Below are 22,015 nucleotides of genomic sequence, written 5' to 3'. Positions count from 1 at the left end.
TTCCCAATTTCTTTCGGGGATTACTGCTGTAGGTCGTGACCAAGTGGCAAATCTTGAACCTTCCCCACTGAATTATCCTAAAGGCTGTTTGTTGGTTCATTAGTTCACAAGTTCTAGGGGCAGAATTGAGCCATTCGGCCCATCAAGCCTACTCCGCCATTCAATCATGGCAGATTTATCTTTCCCACTCAACCCCATTCTCCTGCCTTCTCGCCATAACCCCTTATTAATCAAGAAACTATCAATCTTCATCTTAAAAATATACTTTGATGGATCCACAGGCATCTGTGGCAATGGATTCCACTGATTCACCACCCTCTGACTTATGAAATTTCTCCTCCTCTCCTTTCTAAAGGTACGCACTTTTATTCTGAGGTTATGACCTCTGGTCCTAGACTCTCCAGGACTTGTGGAAACATCCTCTCCACAGCCACTCTATCCAGGCCTTTCACTATTCGATAAGTTTCAATGAGGTTCCTCCCCCCCCCCCACCCTTACCCTTCTGAACTCAAGCAAGCACAAGCCCAGTACAGTCAAACGCTCATCATATGTTAACCCAGGTTAAGGTAGGTTGTATAAACAAGGGACTGCAGAAACAAGGAACTGCAGATGCTGGTTTACCAAGAAAAGTCTGAAGAAGGCCCCAACCTGAAATGTCACCTATCAATGTTCTCCAGGGATGCAGCATGGGCCGCTGAATTAGTTCACTATTTTGTGTCATTCCATGGAACTACAGATGCTGGTTTACAAAAAAAAGAGACTTACAGTGCTGGAGTAACTCAGTGGGCCGGGCAGCATCTCTGGAGCGATGACTTTTCAATCTGAAGATGGATTCCGACCCAAAACATCACCTATCCATGCTCTCCAGGGATGCTGCCTTCCCGCTGAGCAAAGATACTAGAGGAACAAGATAGACCACTCGACCCAAAAAAACGTAGTATGTCATGGCGCCATTTTAGTAGGCAGAAACGTGCAGAAACATTTACGAAGAAAAATAACAAAAATCTGTGAATTGATAGATGAGATATATTCTGCATTTTAATGATATCATCACACACACTGTTCCCCCAAAACACTGATTACACTGCGAGAGGCGGGTTTTGCCTACTAAAATGGTGGCCGTTATGCTCCTTTGCGTACTGCACTTCAGTGTAGGCGATTTCAACTGAGTGGTCCATCTTGTTCCTCTAGTATCTTTGCCGCTGAGTTACTCCAGCACTTTGTGTCACTTTGATAGGTTGCTACTCTCAAAGACCATTTCCACTCTTTGATCTTCAGAGGCATTTAAAAACAATTTAGGCATGTTTTAATAATTCAAAAGCATTAACAATTAAAAAGTAATTCATTTGTTTAGAAACGGAAACACTGTTGCCTTTTGCAAATTAATGAAAACATTAATAATTTATGTCACCTTTTTAAGTTTTTAATGAGTGGTTGATGGTCGGCATGGACTCAATGGAGTAAAGGGCAAAAGGCTGACATTAAGTGGAAGGGTTGGACGTCACGTATGTCCAGCGCTGGTCTAAGTGGAGTTAGGATTCTTCACTGGTCTCAAGTGAGTAGCTGTTCTTCCCTTTGATCTCCATCATGTTTCATACTTCCACTCTGAAGTGTGCAGATTTAGTTTAGTTTAGTTTAGCGATACAGAGTGCAAACAGGTCCTTCGGCCTGTCTGCGATCCGTGCCAACCAGCAATCATCCGTACACTAGTTCTATGCTACACATCAGGGACAATTTACAAAAGCCAATTAACCTACAAACCCACATGTCTTTGGAATGTGGGAGGAAACCGGAGCACCCGGCAAGAACCCACACAGTCGTAGGGAGAACGTGCAAACTCCGTACCGGCAGCACCTGTAGGCATGATCGAACCCGGGTCTCTGGCGCTGCAAGGCAGCAACTCTACCGCTGCACCACCGTGGCACCACTTGTGGAAGTCCGAAAGTCCAGAACACAATCTAACTTCAAGTGTTCCCTTGGGAACCACTGGCTGAATATCACTGGCACCCAATCCAATCTAAACCTCTCCACCATCACTACATGAGCCTGGAGGTCATATTGCAGCTTTGTAGAACGTTGGTTAGGTCGCATTTAGAGTAGTGCGTTCAGATCTGACCTCCCCAATACAGAAAGAAAGGATGAGGAGGCTTCCGAGAGGGTGCAGGGAGTTTTACCGGAATACAACCTGGATTAGAGGATATTAATTATAAGGAGAGGTGAGTCAAACTTAGACTATTTTCTCTGGAGTGTTTCCACGGGATCAAATCATCTCAGAATGTCCTTTGATGTATTAGTTAGTCTATCTGACACAGTTTGAATCATTTTACATGGTTTTCAGCTGGTCAATTTATTAGTGAATTCTGATTATTTATAATGGACCAATATTTTTTTGTTGATTATGAGGGGAAATCAATGTTTACCGAGTCAGCAATCCTGTGGATCAATGTCTACAGATGCATCGTAGAAAGCATCCTATTGGGTTGCATCGCAGCTTGCTTTGGCAACAGCTCTGCCCAACACCACAAAAAATTGCAGAGTTGTGGATATAGCCTAGTCCATTACACAGACCAGACTCCCCACTCCATCTGCACTTCATGCTGCCTCACAAAAACTGCCAACATCAAGGACTTTTTTTTTATCCCATTCATCTACCCTCTCCAATTGGGCAAAAGGTGCAAAAGCTTGAAAGCATAATGCAAGATTCAACAACAGCTTTTCCCCACTGTTATCAGACTACTGAATTGTCCTCCAATTAGTTGGGGTGTGGTCCAGATCTTCCAAACTATCTCACAGTGGGCATGCACTTGCTCTGTGACTGTAACACAATAATACTGTAACACCACATTCTCCACACTGGCATTTTTCTCTTTGCAATACATGCTATACTTACCGGTGGCTTGATTGTACTCATGTGTAGTATGATTTGACTGGCTAGCACACAAACAAAGCTTGTCACTGTACCTCAGCACACATGACAATATTAAACCAATACCAATACATTATCGTCTTGAGGACATTTAAGGAAGAATAATAAATGATGGCATTGTCAACAACCCCACATCCAATACCAATACCAATACCAATATCATTCAAAGGCACGGCATTTCTTTCCACTGCTATGCCGATGACACTCAGCTTTACCTCCCCCTGAAACCCAACAACCAGTCAAATTTAAACAGCCTCTTACACTGCCTTGAGGACATAAAATGTTGGATGGCACAGAACTTCCTCCAATTAAATGAGAGCAAGTCTGAGGTCATCCTATTCAGCCCCCCCCGACTCCATCAAATCGATAACAGGCAGTCTTGGAAGTCTATCCTGCCTAGTCAAACCGCATGTCAAAAACCTCGGCATGATATTTGACTCTGCATTAAAATTTGATAAGCAAGTCAACGCTGTGGTAAAAGCCAGCTTCTTCCAACTTCGAACCATAGCTAAAATCAAACCTTTCCTCCAATTCGACGACACAGAAAAAATCATTCACGCTTTCATTTCCTCCCGCCTAGACTACTGCAACTCCCTATACACTGGGATCAGCCAATCTTCCCTGTCCCGCCTGCAACTGGTCCAAAACGCCGCAGCGAGACTCCTGACGGGTACCCGTAAAAGGGACCACATCACCCCGATTCTGGCCTCTCTCCACTGGCTCCCTGTACGGTACAGAATCAGCTTCAAGCTCCTCCTATTCACGTATAAAGCCCTAAATGGACATTCCCCCCCCTACATCAAAAATCTTCTAACCCACCTCTCTAACTCCAGGTCCCTCAGGTCGGCCGACTTGGGGCTACTCACTATCCCGCGGTCTAGGCTTAAGCTCAGGGGTGACCGCGCTTTTGCGGTTGCAGCTCCTAGACTGTGGAACAGCATCCCTCTCCCCATCAGAACTGCCCCCTCCATCGACTCCTTTAAGTCCAGGCTCAAAACCTATTTCTACTCCCTAGCGTTTGAGGCTCATTGAGGAGGCGCTGTGAACTGTTTGTGTGCTACTGTATGTTTCATTTTTTCCCTTAGTACCTAATCAGATGTACAGCACTTTGGTCAACGTGGGTTGTTTTTAAATGTGCTATACAAATAAAATTGACTTGACTTGACTTGACAATATTAATCAAGTAATGGAGGACAAGCATTGGGGGAGATGTTAAAGCCATTGATGTTGAATAATGTTTTAACCAGGAAAGATTGGCAAAAAGACCCAAAACTTGCATTACAATAGCAAATATCACAAGTTTGAGATATTCTGAACTGCTTTACAACCAGTGATATCCAGCTTCTGCTGAAATGTGGAGAACCCAGTTGGCATTTTAAGCTCAACAAGCCAGCTGTGCATTAACGTTATGATCTTATGTGCTATTCCAGAGCCATGGAACAGAACCCTGACTGATATTCCAGGAGGTATCGAGAGAAAGCCCAATTGTCCAAGGTGCTGTCTTTCAGATGAGAGATTGAACCCAAAAACTGCCTGATCTATTGGGCACAGACGACCCTCTGTCATCACCATCTGGTGCAGAGGACAACCTGTTCCTGTGTCCTCAGCGATATTTATTCATCAGTCGATCAAAACCATGCTGCAAAAGAGACTCCACTTCACTGATTGTAAAGCATTTTGGGATATCCCATGGTTGTGACAGTCACTACCTGAGATCTCCCAAATGTAAAAAATGTTATCTTCCCTTCCCATTCCCATACTGACCTTTCTGTCCTGGGCCTCCTCCACTGTCAGTGTGAGGCCATGTGCAAATTGGAGGAACAAGATGTCATATTTTGCTTGGACATTCCGTCTTTCTCCACCATACCCCCCCGCCACCCCCACCCACCCCCCACCCCTACCCCCACCCTCACCCCCACCCCAACCCTAGTCGTCCTGTTAATTTCACTTTTCATATCCCTTCGTTATCATCTCCTCCACAGCCAGCAATGGACCATTGTGGGCTTCTTACTTTTCGGTGCTGGCTCTGATTTGTTCTGTACCTTTTGAAACCTTTAGTTTCTCTCTGCCCTGACTCAGTCTGCGGAAGGGTTTCGACCCGAAACGTCGCCTATTTATTTTCTCCAGAGATGCTGCCTGCCCCGTTGAGTTACTCCAGCATTTTGAGTCTATCTTCGATGTAAATCAGCATCTGCAGTTCCTTCCTAAATTTCTCCTTTCGCATCTTAACCCCGTACCCTCTAGTTCGAGACTCCCCTGACATGGGGAAAAAAGACTCTATCTATCCTATCCATAATTTTCAAAACCTCCACAAGGTCATTCCTCAACCTTCAACATTTCAATGGGAATTATCCCAACCAGTCCAATCTCTCCTTGTAAGTACAGCCCCCTTATTCCAGGCAAGAAACCCTGGCAAAACTCTTCTGCACGCTCACCAATTCTACCACATCCTTGCCGTAGTGTGGTGACAAGAATTGTACACAAATCTTTCTCCTCATCCCTCTTGCTTTCAGGTTTAGTTTAATATCAATATCCTTGGCATCTTCCCCTGTTCTTGTCCAGACTTACTGGAGTAGGAACTCTCTCCCAGTTGAAAAAATGAAAAATACAATATGATTTTTTATCAGCAAGCATCAATAAGAGTTGATTTCACCTGGCATCAGCGAGAACATTTTTAATTACAATAATCGGAGTTCACTAATAAAATAACTACCAGATAAATATGCTAAAATGGTTGGGAGGTCTGAGAAGGGCATATTTATTTTTTGATGGTCAATTTTTACAAATATCATAAAACTGTCAAATGCATGCTGATTTAATAGCAGTAAGATTCATATTATTGATTTATGCAGATTTGCTATTGTTATATTTTGACAGGTGATTATACAAAGCTTTTAATAGTATCCTGTTATTGATAAATTGTCCATCCTCAAATATATAGCCTTGTGCAGTTGAAAATATAAATCAATAAAATCAACGTAAATGTCTAAAAGTTAATGCCAATTTTATCCGTTGACAAGTTGCATCTGCACACTAATCTGCAATTCCAAAATTAGCAATGGTAGTTACGATTCCATTTAAAAGGCATTTAGACAAGTACAAAATTAGGCAAGTTATTAGAGAACATTCTGAGGGATAAGCTACACATGCATTTGGAGAGACAGAGGCTGATTCGAGATTATCAGTGTGGTTTTGTCCATGTGGACTATCCTTAAAACTATCCTTAATCACCCCCCCCCCCCCCCACCACCTGCACTAGAATCTGTCTGAAGAAGGGTCCAGACATGAAACATCACATATCCATTTTCTCCAGAGATGCTGCCTGACCCGCTGAGTTACACCAACATTTAGTGTCTATCCTTAAAGCCACTCTGGAAGGCTTAGATCGCATGGGGTGCAAGGAGAGCGAGCCAACTGGACGCAGAATTATCTTCATAGTAGGAAGCAGAAGGTGATGGTGGAAGGAGTGGAGACGCATGACTGGTGGTGTGCCTCAGGAATCGTTGCTGGGCCCATTTCTGTTTGTCATTTACGTTGGAATGGACAAATTGGTTTGAAATGCCTGTACTTTGCTGTATGACAATGCCTCCAGTTATCGAGTCATAGAATCATAGAGTCAGTGAGCATGGAAAGAGGCCCTTCAGCCCAACTTGCCCTTGCCAACCAAGGTGACTCATCTACACTAGTCCTACCTGCCCGTGTTTGGCCTATATCCCTCTAAACCTATCCTATTCATAAAGCAGTCCGTATGTATTTTAAACGTACTTACAACACTGGCCTCAACTACCTCCTCTGGCAACTTGTTCCATAAATCCACCACCCTTTTTGTCAATTCGCTGCCAATCAGTTTCCTAACCGTGTGGGCGGCACGGTGGCGCAGCGGTAGAGTTGCTGCCTTACAGCGAATGCAGCGCCGGAGACTCAGGTTCGATCCTGACTACGGGCGCTGTCTGTACGGAGTTTGTACGTTTTCCCCGTGACCTGCGTGGGTTTTCTCCGAGATCTTCGGTTTCCTCCCACACTCCAAAGACGTACAGGTATGTAGGTTAATTGACTGGGTAATATGTAAAAATTGTCCCTAGTGTGTGTAGGATAGTGTTAATGTGCGGGGGTCGCAGGGCGGCGCGGACTCGGTGGGCCGAAGGGCCTGTTTCCGCTCTGTATCTCTAAATCTAAATCTAAATTTAATATATATTTCCCCCCCCCTCACCTTAAACCTATATCCTCTGGTTCTTGATTCCCCAACTCTGGGTAAAAGACTATGCATTTACTCGGTCTATTCCTCTCATGGTCTTATACACCTACATCAAATCACCCATTAGCCTCTTGTGCTCCAAGAAATACAGTCCTGGTGTGCTCAACCTCTCCTTATAGCTCAGGCCCTTAAGTCCTGACAACATCCTCGTAAATCTTCTCTGTACTCTTTCCAGTTTACCAACATCTTTCCTATAACAGTGGTACCAATATTCTCAATGTGGTCTCACCAACGTCCTATCTAACTGCAACATGACCTCCCAACTTCTATACTGAAGATAGACACAAAATGCTGGGGTAACTCAATGGATCTTGCAGCATTTCTGGAGAAAAATAGGTGACCCTTATTCAGACTGAAAGTAGAGGTAGGAAGCTGTGGGAAATAAAATAGAGGTGAGAAAAGGCCAGAACAAATCAGGGCAGGCAACAGAGGACCTCAAGAAGGGTGGAATCCATAATTAGTTCATTTTAGTTTAGTCTAGTTTATTATCACCTGTGCTGAGGTACAGTGAAAAGCTTTTGTTGCGTGCTAACCAATCAGCGGAAAGACAATACATGATTCCAATCGTGCCATTATACAATAATGTGTAGGAAGGAACTGTAGATGCTGGTTTAAACCGAAGATAGACACAAAAAGCTGGAGTAACTCAGCGGGACAGGCAGCATCTCTTGAGAGAAGGAATGGGTGATGTTTCGGGTCGAGACCCTTCTCTGATTAATGTATAATGAACAATAATGGCCCATTGTGCAGAAAGCAACTGCAGATGCTAATTTATACCGAAGATAGACACAAAGTGCTGGAGGAACTCAGCGGGTCAGCCAGCATCACTGGAGAAAAAGGATGTGATGTTTCAGGTTGGAACCCTTCTTCAGTGTGAACTCAAAATGTCACCCATCCTTGTAATGGGCCATTATTGGGTGGGGAAGGTGGGATACTCAAGACCTGGGTTCACATGCTAGGACAAGCTGAAGAAAAGCCCTGTAAACTGTAGTCTGTGACTACAGCATCTCCTTCATTAGTAACTCTACAACTGATGGCATGCTGGAGTTATAGGGAGAAGAGGGAAAAATCCACTGGAAGATAAAAGCTCAAAACCATTCATCTCTAATGAGCTCAAATGCAGGTAAAGTGGCCATGATGAGTTTTTCCTGTTTACTTGACAACCTAATCGCATCTGTATGGTTAGCTTTCACCTTTCTGTTGAGATCAACCTTAGTTTGGCACTCTCATTTCCTTCTTCCATTGTTATAACGAAAAGCTGAATGCTTTTTGCAAAAAAAAACAAAATTGCATTCTCACAGTAAAGTGGATTTGCTTTTTTTTTTGAACAATAAGTAATTTGTGGTGACAATTCACCGGCATGTGACTACTTGAATAATGCTAAAGTATAGACACATGCAGTCAAAGCTATCTGATGGTTATTTAATATGTAGAGATGAGAATGACACAAACAGCACCTGTGCCTTTAATGTAAGGACAGATGGGAAGATGGAGAATACATGGTACAAAACACAATTGAAGGTTGGGGAGAACATATAGGAAACATTTAGCTTCTGCTCCAACAGGTTACAGCGTCTGATTCCTGTCCTTTTTATAACAGCATCTTGTCGTTTCTTCCTGCCCATCTGTCAGACTGTCATAGACAGAAATGCTGTAGGCTCCTAATCTCTTCACTGATTTAATTAATAGGAGCTTGCATTTCTCCAGTGACTTTCACTAACTCGTCTCTCTGCAGCAAATGTTTTAGAAAGATTGGGGGGAGAATCTCCTTTGTGTGTAGGACAGTGCTAGTGTACAGGTGATCGCTGGGCAGTGCGGACTCGGTGGGCCGAAGAGCCTGGTTCCACACTGTACCTCGATAGGCTAATGTCTGAAGTCTAAAAGAACCGACCAAGTAGTGAAGGGCCTGGATAGAGTGGATGCAGTGAGGATGTTTCCACTAGTGGGAGAGTCTAGGACCAAAGGGCACAGCCGCAGAATAAAAGGACGTACCTTTAGAAATGAGATGTGGAGGAATTTTTTTTAGTCAGAGGGTGGTGAAGCTTTGGAATTCATTACCACAGACGGGGGTGGAGGCCAAATCATTGTGTATTTTTAATGTGGAGACAGAGAGGTTCTTGATTAGTAAGTGTGTCAAAGGTTATGGGGAGAAGGCAGGAGAATAAGGTTGAGGGGAAGATAGATCAGCCATGATCAAATGGTGGAATAGACTTGTTGAGCCGGATGGCCTAGTTCTGCTCCTTTGTCTTATGGTCTTATGGTAACTGTAACGCATCACCACACCAGAGGGGGGGGGCATGAATGTTTATGGTGGATGGATGCAGATCAAGTGGATTGTGTAGTTTTAAAGTAGGGCTTGATAGGTTTATGATTACTAAGGATGTCAAAGGTTGCTGTTTGATGACTTGTCCCAGTTATGACAGTCAAAGCTAAGTCTAGAGTTAATGGAAATTCCCACCCTGAACTGAATTTGCACAGAAATTTGGCTCCCCAGGGTCTGTGACTTCCACAGAAAAAATATAACGATCAGCAAGAGATAGCACGGTGGCGCAGCGGTAGAGTTGCTGCCTCACAGCGCCAGAGACCCAGGTTTGATCCTGACCCAGGTTTGATCACAGGTTTGCTGTCTGTACGGAGTTTGTACATTATCCCTGTGACCGTGAGGGTTTTCTCCGGTTTCCTCCCGCACTCCAAAGACATGCAGGTTTGTAGGTTAATTGGCTTCGATAAAGATTGTAATTTGTCCCTAGTGTGTGTAGAACAGTGCTAGAGGATGGTGATCGCTCCTAGGCACGACGCAGAAAGTGCTAGAGATACTCAGAGGATCAGGTAGCATTTAGTTTAGCTTAGTTTAGAAATACAGCACGGAAACAGGGCCTTCAGTCCACCGAGCCTGCGCTGACCAGCGATCCCTGCACAGTAACACAATCATACACACACTAGGGACTATTTACCTTTAATACCAAGCCAATTAACCTACAAACCTGTATGGTTTTGGAGCATGGGAGAAAATCCACGCAGGTCACAGGAAGCACACACATACAGACAGCACCCATAGTCAAGATCGAACCCAGGTCTCTGGCTGTAAAGCAGGACCTCTACCGCTGTGCCACCGTGCCGGAGAAATTGGATAGGCTGAGTCTGAAGAAGGATCCTGACCTGACAGATCGGACTCACTGGGCTGAAGGACCTGTTTCCATGTTGTATCTCTAAAGTCAAAAGTCTAAAAGCAAGGAATAACTCGTTCTGTTGGAAACTTTGCTATCAAGCAACAGCCTTGCTCGCATTCCTCTAAATCGATAACTCATCCATGTGTTCTTCAAGAAACGATGAATTAGGTCTTTCTCCTGTGTGAACTTCAGGAGAGAGAGACTCTAATTAATGGAAACAAAAACGCTAAGCTTTTCTCTTTGAAGTCACTCTGTAGGTACAAGTGTTAGCTTCGGATGGTAATCACTCATTGACATTAATTATAAATGTAACATTTGTAATTGGTTCATTTTGTGAAATAATTCATCTCTTTGTTCCTCTACTCAAAACCTCTTGTAATAAAGGCTAGCACACCATCTTAACAGCCTTTATCACATCCATTTTGATTGTACTTTCCTTTAGTTTAGTTTAGTTTAGTTCTAGTACAGGCACTTCGGCCCGCTGAGTCCACGACAGCCAGCGATCCCCGTTTATACAAGCACACACTACGCACGAGGGACAATTTTTTTTACTGAAGCCAATTAACCTACAAACGGGGAGAACGTAAAACCTCCGTACATATAGCACATGTAATCAGGATCTAACCCATGTCTCTGGCGCAGTAAGGCAGCAGCTCTACTGCTGCGCCACTGTGCACTGTGCATTGCATTGTGACCAGTAACATGTAAGCCAGAGATAGACACATAAAGCTAGAGTAACTTGGCGGGATAGACAGCATCTCTGGAGAGAAGGAAAGGGTGACTTTCCGGGTCGAAACCCTTCTTCAGCTCAGTTACCCCAGCTTTTTGTGCCTATCTTTGGTTTAAACCAACATCTGCAGTTCCTTCTTACACAACATGTAAGCCAGGGTAGATCTTATCGAATAACTCCTATACATTGAAATTCATTCTGGAATCACGTTGGGTCAAGGCTGCTACACCCACTTACCTTCAAGGCAGTACAGGATTTATGAGACTGGCCCAAACATACTGTGAGATAAGTTACCTGCCTGAATTGTTTTTCACCCTTATCCCAGATTTACATTTCCCTGTCAAACCTGATGTCTTTCAGCTCCTAAATCCTTCATTCTGCAATTGTTAATGTACTCAGTGTTATGCCTTTGCTTCCCTTTTTATTTCTTGTGCCGAGTTTGCAGCCACATTGCCCTTTCCTGGATCTCTCCATTGCCCTTTCCTGGATCTCTCCATTGCCCTTTTGTGCGCTTCCTCTCTCCTTTGTCTTTCAATTCAAGATTTCCTTCCATCCTTCTTAATTTATTCCTTGACTTTCAGCATGGAAGAGACTACATTGAATACATAATTTTTGGGTTGACTTGTTTAATAATTAGTCATCTTCACAGGCCTATTTATAGTGTTTGGTGAAAACCAGTCTATTGGGAGTGTGACAAAAATCAGATGGAGAATGAGAATCGTGCCAGTATAGTTTCAGTTTGAATTTTACTTTATTTTCCGAAACACTTTTTGGATAGCTTGTAGCACAGAACTTAACGTATATTGGGTTAACTTAACAGGTTGGGTTAACATATGAGGAGCTTTTGATGGCTCTGGGCCTGAACTCAATGGAGTTTGGAAGCATGAGGTGGGGTCTCACTTTTGCCACTAGTCTTAATTTTATTTTATTTTATTAAATGCCAGTGTGCAATACCGGTGCTTTCCATTTAAAAAAAAGCACTGCATATTACCATTACCTTTTTTCTGCTCATGCTCAATGATCAGAATTTCATCCTCAGGTACCACAGTGGCACAGCAGTAGAGTTGCTGCCTTACAGAGCCAGAGATCCGGGTTCGATCCTGACCTTGAGTGCTGTCTGTGTGGAATTTGCACATCCTCCCTGTGGGTTTTCTCCGGGTGCTCTGGTTCCCTCTCACATCCCAAAGATGTGTGGGTTTGTAGGTTTATTGGGCCTTTGTAAATTACTGCTAGTGCGCAGGGAGTGGATGAGAAAGTGGGATAGCATAAAACTAGCATGACTAGATGATCGATGGGTGGTCTGGACTCGGTGGGCCGAAGGGCCTGTTTCCATGCTCTATCTCTAACTTTTAACTGATTTACTTATTTGGAAATATAACTTCCATGGTGATGGCCATGACATGCAGCGATGGATATAAGGTCTTGAACTTTAGTTCATAAGTTCATAAGTTCATAAGTTTGAGGAACAGAATTAAGCCATTTGGCCCATTGTCTACTCCACCATTCAATTATGGCTGATCTATCTTTCCCTCTCAACCCCAATCTCCTGCCTTCACCTCATAACACCTGACACCCGTACTAATCGAGAATCTATTCATCTCTACCTTAAAAATATCCATTGGCTTGGCCTCCACAGCCTTCTGTGACAATAAATTCCACAGATTCACCAACCTCTGACTAAAGAAATTCCTCCTCATCTCCTTTCTAAAGGTACGTCCTTTTATTCTGAGGTTATGGCCTCTGATTGTAGACTCTCTCAGTAGTGGAAACATCCTCTCCACATCCACTCCATCCAGGCCTTTCAGTATTCGGTAAGTTTCAATGAGGTTTCCACTCATCTAAACCCCCATCCTTCTGATCTTGCTGGCTGTGATTGCACTTTTAATTTTATCCCCATGCTCAATTCTTTACCAAATATATGCCAGAAGTACATTTAATTCAGGAACTATTCCATCAATACCACCATCGAAAAAAGGTGATGAAGTTGAAGTAAAGTGGGATGACCAGTGTGAAAGGGTGATCGATGGTCAGTGTGTACTCAGTGGGTCAAATGACCAGTTTACATGCTGTATATCAGAGATAAACCTTCTCTAAACTAAGAGCCATGAAGCTAAAACACCAAACAGCACAAAGTGCTGGAGTAACTCAGCATGATCCATCTACGACATTTAGACAGACATGAACAGGTCAGGAATAGAGGGAGAACAAAGGATACAAAATGCTGGAGTAACTCAGCGGGTCGGGCAAGATCTTTGCAGAACATGGATAGCTGACATTTCCGGTCGTGATGAATCCCACCCAAAAACATCACCTAGAGTCTGAAGAACGATCGCGACCCGGAATATTGTATATGCATGTTCTCCAGGGACACTGCCTGACACACTCAGTTGCTCCAGCAGTTTGTGTTGGTTTTATTTGTAAACCAGCATCTGCAGTTCCATGTTTCTACAAACCCTTTATCATGTACCCGTACAATGTGGATCGTTCAATTGTATTCATGTATTGTCTTTCTGGCTGACTGGTTAGCCCGCATCAAAAGCTTTTCACTATGCCTCGGTACACGTGACAATAAACTAAGCTAAGCTAACCGACACTAAAACACCAACTCTGCTTCACACTCCTCAGAGGCTGTTTGATTTGCCAAGTCTTTGCAAAATTTTACATCTTTCTTTTGTAAGTTTCAGGTTTTTCAGAATCTGCGGGCTTTTATTTTTCAATTACTAGCAGTGGGTTCTGCGGCACACTGCAGGGCAGGGAGATGGAGCTCTTCGTGATCTGTAAATGTCCCAAGTGTTGAGATTGTGATTTGCCTTTGAGCGGTTCTTGCTGTATTAGCAGGCTAATTAGGGCTAAATTTAGCAGTCCGATTCAGAGTTATCACTTCGGTGCGATGGACTTTGACAGTGAGCAAATCATCTCGGGACTGTGTAAAGGAAACTTTTTCCTGTCACTAACCAAATTATGTCTTGGTTTGATGTGTTTGATGTTGATGCCATTTGTCAAAAGTAGATGCACTGCATGGTTCCCCAGTGGTAACGATCTGACTCAATGATGACTCAATGATTCAGTGACACTTTATTCTGAAGAAGGGTCTCGACCCGAAACGTCACCCATTCCTTCTCTCCTGAGATGCTGCCTGACCTGCTGAGTTACTCCAGCATTTTGTGAATAAATACCTTTATTGTCACATGTACTTAGGTACAGAGAAATGCTTTGTTTTGCATACAATCCAATAAATTCATATGGTAGACCTCACCGAGGCAGTAGTTCAGTTTAGTTTAGTTTAGAGATACAATGCGTAAACAGGCCCTTAGGCCCACCGAGTCCTCGCTGACTAGTGATCCCTGCACACTAACACTATCCTACGCAAGAGGGTCAATTTTACAATTTCACCAAAGCCAATTAGCCTGAAAGCCTGCATGTGTTTGGAGTGTGGTAAGAAACTTGAGCTCCCGGGGAAGTTCCACACAAGTCACGGGGAGAACGTACAGACAGCACCCAGAGTCAAGATTGAACGCGGGTCTCTGGCGCAACTCTCCCGCTGCGCCACTGTACACAGGCGTCGCCACGTGTCTGGCACCGACAAAGTCTGGTGCCAAAAGCGTCATGCATGTCCTATAATTTGATTACTACTACGTCAGAGAACTGGGCATCATGGACACAGTATTTAGGTTTAGGTTGATTATTGTCACATGTACCATGATACAGTGAAAAGCTTTTGTTTGCATGGTGTCCAACCAAATCATATCATACTGCTCATGAATACAATCAAGCCTAACACAACCACAACATGTAGAAACAAGGAACTGCAGATACTGGTTAATACACAAAAGGACTGAGTGCTCGAGTAACTCAGAAGGTCAGGCAGCATCTCTGGAGACCACAGACAGGTGACGTTTTGGGTTGGGACCCTTCTTCAGACTGATTGTAGGGGGGGAAGCAAACTGGAAGAGGAGAGAGGCAGGAGAAAGCAACAGATAATAGGTTCATGCTGGTGAAAAGGATTTTGTTAGGCAGATGGTTGAAACAAAGGCAGAGATAAAAACCGAAGCTGTGAGAAAAGATTCAGTGGTTCCGGTGGAGAATTAGGTAAAGTTGAGGTCCATTGCAGGTCTGGGCGCATGAGGCCCAGAGCACAGGAGAGACAGAGCGAAGAGAAAGATACGAGAGCGCAGAATATAATTTCTCAGCATCACACGTAACAATACAGACACCGATGTCCGTAATGAGGTAGGTGGGAAAATCGGGGCTGTACCCTAGCTTTGCATGCTATCCAAACAGATCAGATATATCAAATATCATCAAATTCATTAGCTTGGGTACTGTCCGATTCACCTCTACCCCATTAAGAATATTGAACTTTGTCTTTGCAATTGATGTGCTACAATGCTGAGAACTACACTGATGAGCCAAAACATTATGACCACCTGCCTAATATGCTGTTGGTCCTCCATGTGCTGCCAAAGCAGAACCGACGCACCGAGGCATGGACTCTACAAGACCCCTGAAGGTGTCCTGTGGTATCTGGCACCAAAACATTAGCAGCAGATCCTCCAAGTCCTGTAAGTTGCGAGGTGGAGCTGCCGTGGATCGGACTAGTCAATCCAGCACATCCCACAGATGCTCAATCGGATTGGGATCTGGAGATATAGGAGGCCAGGGCAACACCGTGAACACTTCACCATGTTCCTCAAACCATTCCTGAACAATGTGTGCAGTGTCGCAGGGTGCATTATCCTGCTGAAAGAGAGGCCACTGCCATCAGTGAATACCATTGTCATGAAGGGGTGTACCTGGTCTGTAACGATGTTAGGTAGATGACACGTGTCATATTGACGTCCACATAAATGGCCGGACTTAGGGCTTCCGAGCAGAACATTGCCCAGAGCATCACATTCCCTCCACCAGCTTGTCGTCTTCCCACAGTCGGTTCGGACCAGACGGGATAGCCTTCATTGCACCTCGCGCATCGCTGAGCCTTGGGCGCCCAACATCCTGTTGCCGTTTTTTGGTTTGTCCCTCCTCGGTCCACTGTAGGTAGGTACTCACCACTGCTAACCAGGAGCACCCCACAAGCCTTGTCGTTTCAGAGATGCTCTGACCCAGTCGTCTGGCCTTAACAATTTGTCCTTGTCAAAGTTGCTCAGGTCTTTACTCCTGCCCATTTCTTCTGCATCCAACACATCAATTTCAAGAACTGACTGTTGACTTGCTGCCTAATATATCCCACCCCTTAACAGATGCCATTGTAACAAGACATTCAATGTTATTCACTTCACCTGTCAGTGGTCATAATGTTTTGGCTCATCGATGTATATTTCATACTTTGCATTCCCCACCCCAGTCGTCCTGCTGGTTTCACTGTTCATATCCCTTCAATATCACCTCTTCCACAGCCAACAATGGACCTTTGTAGGCTCTACCTTTCCTTGGTCATCGGTGCCGGCTCAGATTTGTTCTGTACCTTTTCATACCTCTAGTTTCCCTTTCTCCTGACTCTCAGTCTGAAGAAGGGTCTCAACCAGGTGGAGCCAGCATGCGGCTGCCTCGCCAACAGTCTGTCTGTCCTCTCTTCTGTTTCTATTATTTTAAGTACGTGTTAAAGAGTACGTTTTAGTGTTCCTTGGTTTATTTTATGTGGGGGGTGGGGTTTGGGGGAAACCTTTCTTCAATCTCTTACCTCATCGGAGATGCGATTTATTTCTGTATCATATCTCCGTCCCCACTGCGGCCCAACATCGTGGAGTGGCGCAGCCTTTCCTGGAGACCGACCCGGCGCTTCAACTGCCGGCGCGGTGCGGACTTACCATCGTGGAGCTTGCGATGACTTTGCCGGGGATCGACTGTGGAGAGCAGCAACCGCGGGCATGTGGACTTTAACTTTGTGGAGCCCGCGGTCCCTGGTTAGAGACCGACTTGAGAGCACCAAGTGGTGGAGAGTTTCAACCGCCCCGACGCGAGGGCTTCGGATCGTCGGCTGCGGGAACTTTGATGCCCCCGACTGCGGATGGCTCGACAGCCCCGACCGCGGGAGAATAAAGAGGGAGAAGATTGGACTTTATTACCTTCCATCACAGTGAGGAATGTGGTGGATGTTTATCATATGTTTATCATATGTGTCTTGTTGCTTTTCACTTAGTATGGCCGTATGGTAACTCAAATTTCACTCTACCTTAATTGGTACATGTGACAATTAACTGACTTTGAAACCTTGACACCTCGACCTTGACCTGAAACGTCACATATTCCTTTTCTCCAGAGATGCTGCCCGACCCATTGAGTTACTCCAGCATCTTCGGTGTCAACCAGCATCTGCAGTCACTTCCTATACATCAATATTCTCCAATCCTCCATCACCCCTATTAATTAAAATTGTTACTGAGAAGCACACTTATGTAAATTTAAAATGGCCAAACCAAAACAGAACAGCTTGGTTTATCTGTAAATACTGCTATCTGCCAGGGTGACAAACGCCTTCAGAACGGATAATTCTTCAGCTAATTAGCGTCAGCTGTAATTAAGATCGAAGGGCATTGCAGTTGGATTCCAAGCAGTCCCGACTGTTTGGTAGCAGAGAGAGATTTTTCTGCAAGGAGACATGACCTCCGTTACACTGGACACGTTTACCTGCGTTATTCTTGATCGTGAAGTTGGGGTTGCGTGAAATTTCCGGCGCCAGGCTATAAAAGAAGTACTGCCCATTCTTCGGGTCATCTCTGTCCGTAGCACTGACCGTCTGAATAACCTGTCAACATGTAAGTGAAAGAGGAGGAAAAATAAGATGCATCGTCACAATGTCAAGGCATCTATCACAGTCTCATGTCGCATCGTGGACGGCACGGTGGCGCAGCTGCTAGATCCGCTGCCTCTCAGCGCCAGAGACCTAGGTTCGATCCTGACCTTGGTTGCTGTCTGTGTACAGTTTGCATGTTCTCCCCGATATATTCTGCTACATTAATTTAAATTCCACAAGAGCTACTGCCTCAAAAAGGCAGCCAGCATCGTTAGAGACCTATAGCACCCTGGCCACACTCTAACTTCATTCCTGCCATTGGGAAAAAGTGTACAGGAGCCTAAAAACTGTGATGTCCAGGTTCAGGGGCAGCTTCTTCCCTACAACCATCAGGCTACTGAGCACTACAACCTCCAAATACACACTAAACTATATAGACTTGGGAGCATTATTTTTGGCTTTGCACAATTATTGTTAGTTAATTTGTCTTTTTTTTTGTTTATTATGGGTTTTACATTGTATTATGTTTACATATCTGTTGTGCTGCTGCAGATGTGAATTTCATTGAAGATAGGCACAAAATGCTGGAGTAACTCAGTGAGACAGGCAGCATCTCTGGAGAGAAGGAAAGGGTGAAGTTAATTGTTCTGGTTCAGGGTATATGACAATAAAACATTCTTGAACTAGTGAGGGTTCCCTTAATCGGTTTTTGAAATATTCCATGGGATCCGAGAGAGCAGAAAGGTCCTTGGTTTTAGGGGCGGCCCAGATGGACAGCTGATAGAGTCACTGCCTCACAGCGCCAGAGACCCAGGTTGATACTGACCTCTGGTGCCATCTGTGTGTGGAGTTTATACATTCTCCCTATGACCACATGGATTTCCTCCGGGTGCTCCAGTTTCCTCCCACATCCCAAAGACGTGCAGGTTTGTTAATTGGCTTCTGTAAATTGCCCCTGGTGTGCAGGGAGTGAATGCAAAAGTGGAATAACATAGAACTACTGTGAACAAGTGATCGATGGTCAGTGTGGACTCAGTGGGCCTCTGGGCTTGTTTCCATGCTGGATCTCTAAATTAAACTGAATCCTTAAGAGCTACAGTGACTATTGTGCACTATTATGGTCTCCTAGCATTCTGATTATTGTATATTTATTTTACCTTAAAGATACAGTGCAGAAGTAGGCCCTTCTACTCATAAAGACCATGCTGACCAGCGATCACCCCGTACACTAATGCTATCCTACACACTAGGGACATTTTTATTGAAGCCAATTAATCTACAAAGCTGTGCATCTTTGGAGTGTGGGAAGAAACCGTAGCACCCAGAGAAAACCCAGAGGGTCACAGGGAGAATGTACAAACTCCGTGCGGACAGCATCTGTAGCTAGATAGAGCTCTTAAGGATAGCGGAGTCAGGGGGTATGGGGAGAAAGCAGGAACGGGGTACTGATTGATAATGATCAGCCATGATCACATTGAATGGCGGTGCTGGCTCGAAGGGCCGAATGGCCTACTCCTGCACCTATTGTCTATTGTCTATTGTAGTCAGGATCGAACCCGAGTCTCTGGCACTGTAATGCAGCAACTCTACCACTGCGCAACTCTGCCGCCCACGTTAACAATCCAAAAGTCTCTCAATCTTTGACAATTCTTTGTGTTTTATTGAGGTAATAGACCTGTTTGGTGGTACATATAACATTTAGACAGTTCTTAAACTTTTGGCAAAAGGAACTGCAGGTGATAGTTGACAAAATAAGACACAAAGTGCTGGAGTAGCTCAGCGGCACAGGCAGTACCTCCAAAGGATATGAATAGGAGATGCTTCAGGTCGGGACCCTTCTTCAGATAGATTTTCATTGGGGGTAGAAAGCTGGAAAAGAGGTTAGGGCAGGACAAAGCCTGGCAAGTAATAGGTAGATACAGGTGAGGGGGGATTGATTGATCTTTTTATTTCTGCTCTTTGTCCAACCATCTGCCAAACAAAATTCAAAATTAAAGGACATACTTTTAGAAAGGAGACGACGAGGAGTTTATTTTGTCAGAGGGTGATGAATCTGTGGACTTCATTGCCGCAGAAGGCGGTGGAGGCTAGTTCATTGGGTATTTTAAAAATGGAGGTTCTTGATTATTAAGGGTGTCCAAGGTTTTGGGGAGATGGCAGGAGAATGGGGTTGAGAGGGAAAGATAGATCAGCCATCATTGAATGGCAGAGAAGACTCGATGGGCTGAATGGCCTAATTCTGCTCCTATAAATTATGAACTTAAGAACTTGTAAACCCCCCCTCACCTGTATCCACCAAAGCCTTGCCTGGCTTTGATCTGCCCCACCTCTCTCCCAGCTTTTGGAGTTATTCATGCACATCCGAGTTCCTCCAGCACTTTGTGTCCTTATTTGACGCATGAGTTGATGAATTACTTTTTGAAGTGTAGTCATTACTTAAATATTGGAAAGGTAGCTGCCTGATTGTGCAGAACAAGAACTCAAAAATAGCAATAAATATTGAGCAGATAATCAATTTTACTTTTTCTTGGTGATTGAGTGGTAAATTTCTGTCAGGATACCAAGAATAACTCTCTTGCCGTCTTGTAAATGGTGCATTGGCCTGATTTACCTGATTGAACAGACACGGTTTGGGGCTAATGCTCGGAGGGAATAGGCCATAGAGTTGCTGCCTCACAGCTCCAATGACTCAGGGTTCATGTTAATCTCTGGTTCGGTCTGGGTGGAGTTTGCTCATTTTCCCTGTGACCATGTGGACCTCCTCCGGGTGCTTCACCTGACCCAGAGACATACAGTTGGGCAGCTGTGAGACAAAATGCTGGAGCAACTCAGTGGGTCAGGCAGCATCTCTGGAGAAAAGGAATAGGTGACTTTTCAAGTCAAACCCTTCTCCTGAAGAAGGGTCACCATTCAAAACGTCACCTATTCCTTTACTCCAGAGATGTTGCTTGACCCGCTGAGTAACTCCAGCATTTTGTGTCTATCTTCAGTGTAAACCAGCATCTGCAGTTCCTTCCTATGCAGTTGGGAAGGTTAGTTGGCCACTCTGAACAACCCCTTGTGTGTAGAAGTAGAGTGTGCAGTAAGTCAATTGGCAAGTAGTGGGAATTGAATTGTGGTGGGTGTAGGGTTAGTTTAAATGAATGTTGATGATCGACATAGATTCAGTGGGCTAAAGGGCCTATTTATGTTCTGTATGATTCTATGTCTTTCTGATAGCAAACAGGGACGGCACAGTGGCGTAGTGGTAGAGTTGCTGCCGTACAACGTTAGAGACCCGGGTTCAATCCTAACCCGGGTCTGTCTGTGCGGAGTTTGTACGTTATTCTTGTGACCATAAGAGTTTTCTCCGGGTGCTCCAGTATCCGCCCACATTCCAAAGACATGCAGGTTTGTTGGTTAATTGGCTTCTGTAAATTGTCCCCAGTGTGTAGGATAGAACTTGTGTATGGGTGATCACTGGTTGCTGTGGACTTGGTGGGCCAAAAGGCTACTTCTGTGTTGTATCCCTAAACTGAACTCAACTCCAACAGTACATGGTCTCTTTTTTGTAGGCCAACATCTGCAGGGTCCCAACCCGAAATATCACCTGTCCATCTTCTACAGAGATGCTGCCTGACCTGTTCTGACTTTGGAGAAAACCCACAAGGCCACAGGGAGAACATGCAAACCACACAGACAGCATTGGAGGACAGGATCGAAGCAGGATCTGTTGTGCTGAGGCGGTAGCTCTACTGCTGCGCCACTGTGCTGCCTAATCTCTTTAAAATCTTTCCCATTTCATCTTAAAGTTCTTTAATTTAGATTCCCCATTACCTAGACAAAAACTGTTTATCTACTCTATTTATTCCTATCAAAATATTATGGACCTCAATCTCCTACATATGAATAAGCCCACTCTATCTAATCTCGATTAAATGAGAAAAAGCAAGCAATCAGCCATCCATAGCTAAGTGTTGCTTGACCTGTTGAGTCCCACCAGCAGTTTATTTTATAAGCTTTTCCATCCCTTTACAGTCTTTATCTGTATGTAACTCCATATCCTATCAACGTCCAATGTGGCTTTGCTTCGCCCAACACCAACAAAACCACTTCACTATCTTGTCGGAGGTAAGAGGAAGAGGCAAAAAGAGCAATCCTGGATTAGTTACGGCATTCAACTCCAAAGGTACGTTGGGTGCTAGTTAGATGTGCAATACAC

At 44.4% G+C, this 22,015-nt stretch overlaps 1 protein-coding gene across 1 annotated transcript in view; it reads right to left on the bottom strand.

Annotated features, from left to right (window-relative positions):
* cdh8 (cadherin 8) overlaps positions 1–22,015 on the bottom strand; it is a 174,936-nt gene that overhangs the window by 13,140 nt on the left and 139,781 nt on the right. Inside the window, exon 10 of the mRNA XM_078400723.1 lies at positions 17,709–17,826. Within this exon, the coding sequence (XP_078256849.1) occupies positions 17,709–17,826 (118 nt within the window). The remainder of the gene's footprint in view (positions 1–17,708; positions 17,827–22,015) is intronic.

The sequence above is a fragment of the Rhinoraja longicauda genome, chromosome 6 (assembly GCF_053455715.1).
Source record: "Rhinoraja longicauda isolate Sanriku21f chromosome 6, sRhiLon1.1, whole genome shotgun sequence".
NCBI lineage: Eukaryota > Metazoa > Chordata > Chondrichthyes > Rajiformes > Arhynchobatidae > Rhinoraja > Rhinoraja longicauda.
This window is presented reverse-complemented; position numbering and strand designations above follow the sequence as displayed.